This window comes from Rhincodon typus, chromosome 22 (genome assembly GCF_021869965.1).
Source record: "Rhincodon typus isolate 14 chromosome 22, sRhiTyp1.1, whole genome shotgun sequence".
NCBI classification, from domain to species: Eukaryota; Metazoa; Chordata; class Chondrichthyes; order Orectolobiformes; family Rhincodontidae; genus Rhincodon; species Rhincodon typus.
In genome coordinates, this window is record NC_063353.1 from 10,377,763 (window position 1) to 10,389,915 (window position 12,153).

The 12,153-nt window shown below is 39.8% G+C and overlaps 1 protein-coding gene across 2 annotated transcripts in view; it reads left to right on the plus strand.

Moving 5' to 3' along the window:
- lmo3 (LIM domain only 3) overlaps positions 1-12,153 on the plus strand; it is a 201,475-nt gene that overhangs the window by 70,815 nt on the left and 118,507 nt on the right. Inside the window, exon 1 of one of the 2 annotated variants that reach the window (XM_048610237.1) lies at positions 7,439-7,501. The exons of the other annotated variant lie outside the window; for it this stretch is intronic. Within the exon in view, the coding sequence (XP_048466194.1) occupies positions 7,495-7,501 (7 nt within the window). The 5' untranslated portion in view covers positions 7,439-7,494. Of the gene's footprint in view, positions 1-7,438; positions 7,502-12,153 lie in introns of those variants that run through there. 2 annotated transcript variants of the gene reach the window in all.

Sequence of the window (12,153 nt, forward strand, 5' to 3'; positions counted from 1 at the left end):
TTAAGGTGAGAGGGGAAAGATATAAAAGGGACCTATGGGGTAACTTTTTCACACAGAGGGTTGTGTGTATATGGAATGAGCTGCCAGACGAAGTGGTGGAGGTGAGTACAATTACAATATTTAAAAGGCATCTGGATGGGGACATGGATAGGAAGGTTTAGAGGGATGTGGGCCAAATGCTGGCAAATGGGACTAGATTTATCGAGGATATTTGGTTGGCATGGACAATTGGAGTGAAGGGTCTGTTTCCATGCTGTAGATCTCTATGACTCTATGCCTCTTTATGCTGTGCCCATTCAATGCCCAAGAAATGTTATAAACACATACCAATATATATGGCATGGACTCACCTTAATTATAACAGAAAAGTGTTTTCTTTTTTAAATGTTTTATACCTATATAGTACACTTGCTCAGCTTTCTAAATTACCAAGCACATGGCCCCATGTTGTGATTCATTGTTCGGACACCATCTCAGCATGGAGACCCCTTCATTTTATTTAGGATGCCCTAATTGTCATTGAAGTCATTGAAGACTTCTGAAGTTGTCTGTCACTGGCACTACTAGCCAAGATGAAACCTTTCAATAATAATTGACAGGCTTTATCCAATAGAGAAATGATTCAAATTCATTTATGTTGAATTCTTGAGAAACGAACATAACGAATGGATCCCACTTCATCTCCCTAATGATTATTTTAACTTCTGCATATGTTGCATAGTAATCTCACTCCACAGCAGCTCTCAGAAGCATCGAGCAGTATTTTAAAAAATGGCTGGTTTCACATTCACATTGCTCAGCAATGGGAAGGAAGAATATGCAGCACCATCATGAACCTAGGATCTTGCAGGGCATAACCAATGATATGCTTCTGGAGTATAGTCACTGTTGTAATACATGAAAACACAGGTCCCAACTTTCCACATAAGCAAGCTGTCACAAACAGCATAGAGTCATAGAGACATGCAGCATGGAAATAGAATCTTCAGTCCAACTTGTCCATGCCGAACAGGTTTCCCAATTTCCCAAACTTAGCTAGTCCCATTGGCCTTCATTTGGCCCATATTTCTCCAAACCTTTCCTAATCATGTACCTGTCCAAAAAAATATCTTTTAGAAGTTGTGACTGTACCAGCCTCTACCACTTCCTCTGGCAGTTCACTCCATATACTCTCTGTGTGGAAAAAATTGCCCCTCAGGTCCCTTTTAAATCTTTCCCCCTCACCATAAAAAATACACCCTCTAGTTTTGAACTCCCTTACCCTAGGTGAAAGACCTTTGCTATTAACCTTATCTATGACCCTGAGCAAATTGTCTGTTTTAATGACAAATATTGCCTAGGATGCAGAATGTACCGTTCCTTGGATAGTGCCAGATGACTTATTATGCCCACCTGAGAGTCCAAATAGGGGCTCAATTTAACATTATATCTGAAAGACAGTACTTCTTCATTGCATTGAAGAAGGTCCAATGGGACTTGAATCTACAACCAGGTGGCTCAGAGTTGAAATTGCCACCTCTGAGTCAAGGCTGACATGTTAGCAGGTGCATTAACAGATTCCACATGGAGTTTGTACTTTCAGATTGCTTATGATTTTAGCAGCAATGAGAATAAAGAATTGACCATATAATCTTTCACCAGCTCCAGTCTTTTATGAAGCACGCACACCTGGCCATGGGTGTTGTGGGCACCAACATTCCACTCGTGTCTGAGTATCTCCACACATTCTCAGAGGCGATCAATCATTCTGCTTCAGTGATTATCTTTTGTTTTGAGGCCAAAATCTGGTCAAAGACAATTCAAAATCACCCTCTCAGCAAAGGAAGCTATTTAGAGCCCTTCCTTCAAAAAAATGTAATAACTGTTCAATTCAAAGGGTGTGCAAAGCAGTTCACAACACCAATGATATATGCAGTTCCATTCTCCACCCTATGTTGATTTGACTTGAATGAAAACATGCAGTTTTGTCAGCTGCAAGAGTGCCTCATCAGAGGCTTTCGAGATCACCAACAGATTAAAGCCGATTGTGGCACGGTATCAACTCTCTTTAGCATAGTTATTTCCATGCTGTACACTTTCGGTAATACACTTTCCTATATTTTGGAATCACGAGTGCCAGCAACCTAATCCTTGAGGTCAAAATCAGTACTAGGATTGCCAAGGCCATAGTGGTCCATGTCAAAGTTCGGAAGCCAAATATGTACCAACAGCAACCCAACCAGAAATACAGAGCCTTATGTCTACCACACTTTTGTTCTCAGCACCCTTCTATCTGGGAGTAGAGTATGGGAAGCTTATGTAAGCCAAGAAAACCAGCTGAACAGCTTCCACCTCCACTCTCAGAGATAATTATTGGGCATCTGCATGCAGGACAGAGCATCAAATGTGGAAATACGCCATGGCAGGGCTACCCAGCACATTTGCTCTTGAGTCTGTAGCATCTCCATTCACTCATATGAGCCAAATGAATGATGGTTGTGACCCCAAATACTTGCTCTAGGAAAGCTTGCTCTTGGCATGGAACCAACAGGTCACCATGACGGTGCTACAAGAATGTCTGCAAGAGAGACTTCTAGCTAATGGCAATTGGGAGAATTGAGCTGGCATCAAATGGGAGCAGCTGCATTGAGGCATAATATCTAGTTAATGGGACAAGTTTGAGGCGATAGGTTGAGGAAATTTGATAGGCGTCGCGAGTTGATTTCTGGTAACATTCAGCCATCAACTCTACTTCTCTCTCTACAGATGCTGCCAGAGTTTCTCCAGAACCTTCTGTTTTTATTGCTGACGCATGCAGATGAGTTTCCTGATAGCTACAGCCAGGAAGGTCAATTCACCTTTTCATAAAACACATTCCCATCAACTTGAATCTGAATTTTGGACACCCTCCTAATTAAATTCACCCTTCTACCTTCCTTCCTTCCTGTCTCTCCACTTCATCTAAGACTGAAAGATTCTGTCCACAGAAACAAAAGTGCGCACAAACAGAGCCAGGGTGAAATAATAGCTCAGATACCTGACCAAAAAGTTAAGAATAGGGAATTTTTCTGAAATATTGTTGATAAATTCAGTAGTTATCTGCTCTGACAATTCACAGAAGGCATTGACTGATAAGTATTCTGTTAAACAGAAATGCATAATCCCGAAATAAACAAACTTAGTATGTGGCTATATATTTTCTTGTGCAAATTTGAATCTTAATGGGAAGTAGCCACCAACCTGACAGATATCTACATCCAATATTTAGGGTGAAAAATGGCAACATATAACAGGATTACAATCTTACACTGATTCAAAAGAAACGCTTTTGAATTCACAAAAGAAACTAATTGATTGATTGTCATTGGAGGGCTGTGACCTCCATTGCTTTTGGTCCAGGCAAAGTGATGAGTAGGGGGTTGAGTTTTTCATCAGGTAAGCCCCTAAGCTTTAAAGGAAAATCTTATTCCACAGAGAACTAGTTTGAGAAAATTGACTTACTTCATTGTACATTGCCCACAGATATCACAAGTATAAGTGTGCACTTCAAGCTACGATTTCAAAGCCTGCTTTTAATCTTCATTGTTTGTGTTTTCTTTCCCTGAAAGAGCTGGTTTGTACATGCAGATAAATAGTGGCACTGGTTTAAGAAGCATAGATCCCTTCAGAACTCTTGATTCCATGAATCTTTTTTGCAGAATGGACCCTTTGCATTATTTTAACTGTAAACTAATTCACAGCTGGAATACACATTATTTATTTTCTCTGGGGATCCAGGCTCATTCTAACTTGATGAGAATAAAATTGTCCAATCTAAACAGTTCCCAAAGGAATGCTTTAATGAGCTCAGCGATTATTTCACCATATTTGGAATGCCAGCAGCAGAAAATGGGCATTCAAGTTCTAAGCTTGACTTTTTAATTCATTCCCAAGAAATTGGGCATTTCTGTTAAGACTGGCTTCAACTGCCCATCATCAACTGTCCATGAAGAGTCGACAGTGAATTTGCGACTTGGTCTGACAGAGTCTTTATAGTGAAGGTAATCCAGCAATCAATTACTTAAAGTTCTGAAGCACTGACCAAGCAATGATGAAGGAATAGTGACCGGTGTCCAATTCAGAATGATGGGTGACTTGAAGAAGCCATTATCATGCAATCTGCTGCCCATTCTCTCCTAAGTGCCTGTGATTGCAGGTTTGGGAGATGCTTTAAAAAAAGCCTTGAAAACTGCTTATATGTATTTTGTAGATGGTACACATGGGAGCCACTTTATTTTTCCTTACCAAAATGTAATACCTCAGATGTATCTGTGCTAATTAAATGCAAATTCTGAAAATTTACAAACATCTTGCAATTTGTTGCAGTCCTCTTCACTATTGACCAATTCCAACTTGATCTGCAAATTCGAAAGTTGTGTTCTTGATTCCAGAGTCTAAATGATGAATATAAATTGTGAACAGTGTTCCGAGTGGGCTGTCACTGGAGATCTTCTGAAACTCTTTATTTCCACTCTCTGCTTTCTGTTTCACAGCCTGCAAGCTGGTTATTCCCCTAGCTGCCCCAACTCTGCTGCATCCTTATTGATTATTTGATTAACGGGCAGGTTTTTGAAGGCTCTTTGGCAATTTGACTGCATAATATCTATAACAATACTTTGTCTACATTCTCTGTTCCAAGTTCGGTGAGGTTGGCCAACGAAGGCTATCCCTTTTGAAATCCATGCTTACCTTTCAACATTGCATCCTTGGCTTCTAGACATTTTTCTGCTTCCTCCTTTAAGATGGATTCCATTATTTTCCCAAACACTAATGTGATACAGTGTAGTCTATAGATTCATTTATTTTTGTGCATATAATTTGGATCTGAATTTCCACACAATCCCTGAAACAAATCAGTAACAATTTTTCAAGGCTTGCCTCTCAGACTTGGCAGGAAATGCAGTGGAAGCCACGTCAAGACATGTAGGTGATGTAGTGGCAGACCGTCTGATAAATTATTTCTCTGCTCTGACTTTTGTTGAGTATTCCTCAAAAAATGGCATTCCATCTACTCAAATTCTTCAATCTTTCCCTTTCATCTTGTGAGCTTGCAGCAACTATTTTTTTTTAATCTACTTGCAATGAAATGCTGGCCAAAACATCTGTTACTAGCTATACAGCCCAGGAAGAATGTTAGATAGTCTACTGATCTGCAGAGCAAGAGATTCTGATGAGAGCATCAAGTCCATCGATGGATTTCAAATATTTGTGCAGTGAAAATTTACTTTATCTCAGGGGTGAACACTTCTTATTGCTATGCGTGGGGCTCATCATATCATGACTGAGAAATCTGAAGCATCTGTTTGGGACATGCCTCAGAAGCTATTTCCATCTGTGTGTCTGTGAACGGGGAGCCCAATTTTTGATGGTGGATGAAGATTGATCAAAAGGACAATTGCAAATAAGAAATGAGGTGTGGTTGAAAGGCATGGGAGGTCACAGAAAGGAACATCACTATGTATTAGTTAAGGGGTCTACCTCAATTCTGCCACAGAATTCTGAGCCTCTGACCTGCTCTCATAGCCACAGTATATGGCTGGTCAAGTTAAGATTCTGATCGATGATAATCCCCAAGGTGTTGATAGTGAAAAATTCAGTGATGGTAACGCAACTGAATGGGTGATGGTTAGATTTTCCCTTATTGGAGATAGTCATTGCCTGGCCCTGGTGTGGTGTGAGTCTTACTTGCCAGTTGTGAGCGCAAGCCTGAAAAATCCAGATTTTCCTGCATGCCCACTTGCTGCTTTAGTATCTGAGGGGTTGCAAATTATACTGAACATTGTGTAATAATCAGCAAACATCCCCACTTCTCCCCTTATAATGAAGAGAGTGTTATTGATGAAACAGGACACTACCCTGAGGAACTATTAGTTCCATGTCCAGGGACTAACATGATTAACCTCCAACTGCCATAACATCCATCTTCCTTTCTGTTTGGCATGACTCCAACAAGGGGAGATTTTTTTTCCTTGATTCCCATTCACTCCAGTTTTTGCTCTGGCCACACTGTCAAAAGCTATCTTGTTACCAAATGTAGTCCTTCTCAGCTCATCTCTGAAATTAAGCTCTTTTGTGCCGTGTTTAGACCAAGATTGTAATGAGATATAGAGCTAAGTTACCCTGGAGGATCCCAAAATGAACACCAGTGAGCAGATTGTTGCTGAGTATGTGATGGTTAGATTGCTTAAGATTGTTAGCGCTGAGTGAGTGCTTGGGATGTTGAATTAAACAGTGTCTGAAGTTAGACAAACAGGTAATAGGGTATTACATTTGAAGTTGCATTCACTGACTTAGACCACTCACATGAGGTTGTTAACTTCCTCTGGCACTGTACCCAGGAGTCGACTCCTGGCCATGACCCCCACAGCTATTTGTTTCCACTGGATTTTAAGTACATGTCTGAAAGGCCCCTGATTCCCTACGGATACAGGACATCTCTCCTCTATTGCACCTCCTCCATCAACTCATTCAACACAGCATTCGAAACCCTTTGAGCCCACTCTTTCTACACTGTGATATTCTTCAAAGTCTCACAGCTCAGATTCACTTCTTGCATGACTTTCAGCAATTACTCCAACCTCAATGGACCCTTGCTTTCTGGAGGTGCAGCCCAGCTTTAACTGGTGTTGGCCATTCACAATATTGATATCCCTGGTCATGGACCAGCTGATCAATGGATGGCTGGACACTGACATCGCGGAAAAGAGAGGCATGACGTGGACACACTGTTTATGTTGCAATCCATGGATGTGGACGAATCTCACATTGTGAAGGCTGTGGCCATTTTCAGGAGCTATCGAATTTAGTTTTCAATTTCACGTTTTGAATTCTCAGAACAATCAGAATGCTGTGTTAATGGCATTTGATAATCATAAAATACTAAAAAAACTTGGGTCTGAATTGGTATTTCAAAATGTGTCCTTTCTGGTAAGGACTACATTGAACGTCGGGTAATGAAATTCCAAGGTGTTCCAGGGCAGCTGGTTTATTTTGATGAGTATTAAATTACACTATTGACCGTATGTCAGGCATGTAGTGATACAATGATTGAATAAAGGAGTGTAAATAACCTGAGCTCTGAATTTAAGTAGCACTTGCTTTACCTGTTTTTCCTTATACAAAAGTCTGAGAAATTATTTCTGTTCCCCCTATGTATCAAATGTTTTCCAGAAAGTCTAAATACATTTCTCTCTTTTTTATTCTAAACTGCTATCCCTGAGGTTAACTAATGCAAGGTGCCCTAGCCAGAGAGGCTGATGAAATATTTGTAGTGTAGATTAATCTGTTATCAGTTCTGTATGTGTGAAATGTGATGAAGATGACAGAGAATCGTGCTCTGTAGGCCTGAAGTAATTTGTGAATGAGATATTTAGTTCTGTTTTGGACATCGCAGATCAGTTCTTGGTAGAGGGGCTGCTGGAGGCAAAGCTCTTGGGAAGACTTATCGGAGCATATTTCAAATGCTACCAGAATTGCATGAGAAGTAGGTAATGAATGAAAGTTTTATTGGAAAAAGCGCTTTGAACTGTTACATTCACTGCTTATGCTGTTTCTATCTTGTACACTGGTTAACAGACATATATACAGATCATTGATATTGAGGCTTATGTGACAGATTCAGGGCTAAAATAGCTTATTTCTCAGTTTAGAGACTCAATTACTTGCTCAGCGAAGCTTACAAAAGGAAGATGATTGATAGCTGATTGATGAAGGAAATTTCTACATATTTTCAATCATTTACAATCTTGCGTGAAGAATAGGATAGCAAAGTGACTATGTGCAAGTTTCCAAGCTCACATCATTTAGATTCTAACTGTGTACAATTATCAGTTTTACTATCTATTTAATGCAGACGCTGTTGTAATATCACATGTCAAACAGTGAAAGATTGTTCCCACACTGGTTGATGAATTGGTAACAAGAGACTTGGGATCAACATGAGATGAACCAAAAGGGAAGTTAAAAGATTTTTCGCATGTCAAGGTCTATTACAATTCAATACTTAATGCTACTGTATGGCAGAGACTGGAGCCTGGATTTTCACCAAGTAAAGATGACTGAAGACCTTTAAAAATGGCAAGTAGGTCCCAATTCCAGAATTCCTGGCCCCATTTCTGGGCCTTCCGATTGGCACCAGGGACTTTTAAGAGTGAGAGTTCAGGTTGTAAGCCTGCACCCAGCACTCTTAAACTCAGCTCCATAACAGAAGGCATGACCTACTCCTCCACAACTTTCATGGAGACCGGCCAGGCTTTCAAAGAGTTGTGGTTCATGGCACCTCAGGAGGTGTTGTGAACCTTTGTCTATATGAGAAAGACCTTTTGCCAAGCTATTTCCCTTCATCCACACTAACATGCACCCTCATGACCCCTATGCCAAGCTAAGGCACTTCCATGCCCATTAACCAACTGTACCCTGTATAGAAGCAATGGACTCAATAGCTATAATAGGATGGGTTAGAAAATAAAGGTTTAAAGATCATTGCTAGGTCTCTCTGTCACATTAGTACCCAGAGTCTATTGATCTCTGACTTGAATAAACTCAATGCCTTGGCATCCACAATTTTCCAGGTAGAGAATTCCAAAACCTCACAACCCTTTTGAGCAAATACATTTCCGAGTCCTTAATGGCTGGTTCCTTACTCTTGACCTTTATTCTAGTGTCCCAGACAGTGGAAACTTTCAGTAAGTATTCAAGTCTTCTAAGAATTATCTGTAATTCAATTAGATCACCTCCTTTTCTACTAAAATCCAGGGCATATAGGCCTAGTTTATTCAATTAATGTCCTTTAGGGAAGGAAACTTCCACTCTTACCTGGACTGCACTACATGTAACTCCAAGACCCACAACAATGTGATTGACTTTTAACTGCCCACCGGACAATTAGGGATGGGCATTAAATGCTGACCTAGCCAATGATGCCCCCATCCTGTGAATGAATGAAAAAATTCATAGGCCAATCTCCTCATCCTAGCATCCAATCTAACGAGCTTTCTAAGGTACCATCTAGAACAAGTATGCCCTTCCTTAAGAAGATCAAAACTGCACAGAGTACTCAGGTCAGTAATGTCCTGCATAACTGGAGTAAGAATTCTTTAACCGTATACTTCAATTCCTTAGCAACAAATGCTTTGGAAGCTCAAAAACAAGTTAACCTTGTTTGACAAAATCTGTGATCAATACAGGGGAGATGATGGTGTGGTGGTAATTATTTATCCAAAGACCCAAACTAATGCTGTAGGATCATGGATTTAAATCACATCAAGGTAGAATTTTGATTTATATTATAAAAATCTGACACATAAAGCTGGGATTTAGTGATCATGACTAAGGCAACTATCATTGATTTTTGTAAAAACCCACCTGGTTCACTCATGCCCTTTAGGGAAGGTAATCTGTCATCCTTACCTGAGCCTGCCTACATGTGACTCCAGACCCACAGCAAAGTTAATTACCCACTGAAAATGGCATAGCAGGTTGCTTTGTTTGAGGGCAGTTAAGAATGGGACTTGCCAGCAGTGCCTACATTCCATGAAGCAATTTGTAAAAAAAACTTGAATTAGACAGGACTACAATACCCCAAAGCACTATTGAATAGGTTATTGTGATATACTCTTCAAAACTAAGGAAGACTTATGTGAATTGGGGAATTAATGAGATTCACTCCAGTTGGCTTCAGATAGTGTCAAAGGGTAGGTGGCCCTAGCCAGATAAATAGCAAAAGTTATGCAGTAAGAATCAAATAGCATCCTCTGCTCACCTTGATTCTAAGCATGCACTGTGCCATTTAGTGCTTTGCTTGTGTGGCAAAGCACTGTGCCCCTGGCTGAGTGGAGTATATCTATGTGGGACTATGTTGTATATCCTTTACCAGGAGAGCAGCAAAGCTGAAGTTATGGGTTTCTCATGTGCTTGCTTCTGAAACTCCTGCCACATGGCGATGTGTACTTATTTGTGTCAGTCACCCATTTGACCAAAAACAAAAAAATGCTACAAGCTTTATTGTTCTAAAAATAAAGAAGCAATAGAGTGAGAGTTTGAAGCAGGGAGCAGAATATTTTAAAGTAACTTCAGACAGAAATTTCAATGTTAGTGTTGTAGTCAATTGAAAGGCCAATTGGTGTTGGAGTGGAGCATTATAGGTGCCAGGTTCGATTTTTGTGTCCCATTGAAGCTATAATATTTTGGGCAAAACTAGTTATTTGCTTTATAAGAACAGACAGTAAAAGAGTAAGTTACTGTTAACTATGGCCCAGTGTTGAAGTGGATGTCAGCACCATGACCAAGTCAATACTTTTTCATTTATTTACTGACTTCGGCAGCAGTCAAAAAACTGATCATGCTACAGCACTAAAAAGCACAATTGCACAAAAAGTGAACAAGATTTCTGACTAAATTAGTAGCTAAATATAAATGAAATTACCAAGTAGAATTTTTCCTGTATATTAATAAAGGACCAAATTGTGCAGGGAGATCTCTTGCAATTAATTTAAATTCTCATCAAGAGCAATTTCTACATCTTTATGGGCTGCAACTTAAAGGCATCCTGTACCTACCCCCCCCAACCCCCCCCCCCCCCCACCCTTTCTGTAGATCCTCTGCTTTGTTGACTGTCTTCTGTGTATCCTGGTATTTTGTGAAGAAAGAATGATCTAAACTGTGATTGTGCAAAGTTCACCAAAATTTTGGTGTGGTTGACCGACCAAGCAAGATATTAAATGTTCCTGGAAGGTATTTGCTCACTGTCAAGTGGTGTTCATTCCCTCTTAAAAATTGGCTTCCTTGAAATCACCCACGCAGAGAATACCTAACAGGAATTTCTGGTGAGTTATATAGATTGCACAGAACTTGTAGCAAAGACACAGGCCCTACTGGTCAATGGTGGTATTTTTGGTCCACAAGAACCTCTTTCTGGTCTATTACCTCTAACCCTGTCAGCATATGTTTGTGATCCTTTCAGCTTCAAGTAGCTACCTACCCTCTCCTTAAATGGATCTTGCTATTTGTCTCAAGTACTCCATAAGGTAGCAAGTTCTGCCTATTCTAATAGGTACCAAGGTAAAAAACGTGTCTCCTGAATTATTGCTGGATTTAAGGAGATTATCTTATCCCTTATCAAAGTAGTTTTGGACACCACTATAGATAGAAACATCTCTTCAATCTAATCAGACTCCTTCATTGTTTTAAAGGCCTGAGTTGAATAGCCACTCAGCCCTCTCTTTTTGAGAGAAAAATGTCCAGTTCATTCAGTCTTTCTTGATAATTATAATCTATCAGGAAACTAGGTTACAAATCGGACTTTTCTGGATGGAGCCCATTCTCTAGAGTTGCAACATCTCAGCCACCTTCTACCTTAAAGTAGTCATATGTTAATGTTAACCACAGTTTAGCATATATCATTCAGAGCCAGATCAATGTTTGACACCTCTCCATAGATCCCAGTCAAATCTGGCCAACCACAGAAGACATAATATGATATGATTTTCTTTATTATTTGTGCAGATAAGTAATATTTGACAGCCTTATTTCTTCATGTGTTTTATTAATTTCTGTATTTTAATAGGGCAGAGGAAGGTTATATCAGGATGTGGAATGTTCCAAATCTTTTTGGTGCACAAGATCCTAAGAATTCTTAAACTAGTTCAGACGATAACATGCCAAGCTTGTATGTTAAAATGTTCTATAGCAACGTACAACGTGACTATTAGTCTTTATACCTTGATTCAGGTTAGAGTTGACAGCTAAATTTAATAACCCATCATTTTTACAAATTCTAACTTTTAGACAATCTTCGTGCTGAATCTAGATAATTATTTTGGCTCTCCTGGGTGGAAAGGTTCAGAACAGTTCAACTGGACACCTTTTCTTTCTTAATTAATGGAAGATTATTTCCAGAAAAAACCTTGCAGACATTCAAGGTCATGAATTCTATAGGTGGTTCGCTGCGTAAATTCTTCCAGGTATAGAATTGCTGATGTACTTAAACTGTTAATATGCATAATTCTTATGTACTTCTTCTCAGGTTTTAGACACACAAGTGAGGCTAAATGGGTAGCCTGTCCTTAACTGGACTAGGAAGGTGGTGGTAACTCTTCCTTGGGAGACACCTTACCCAAGATGTAGTTAGGTGGTGTC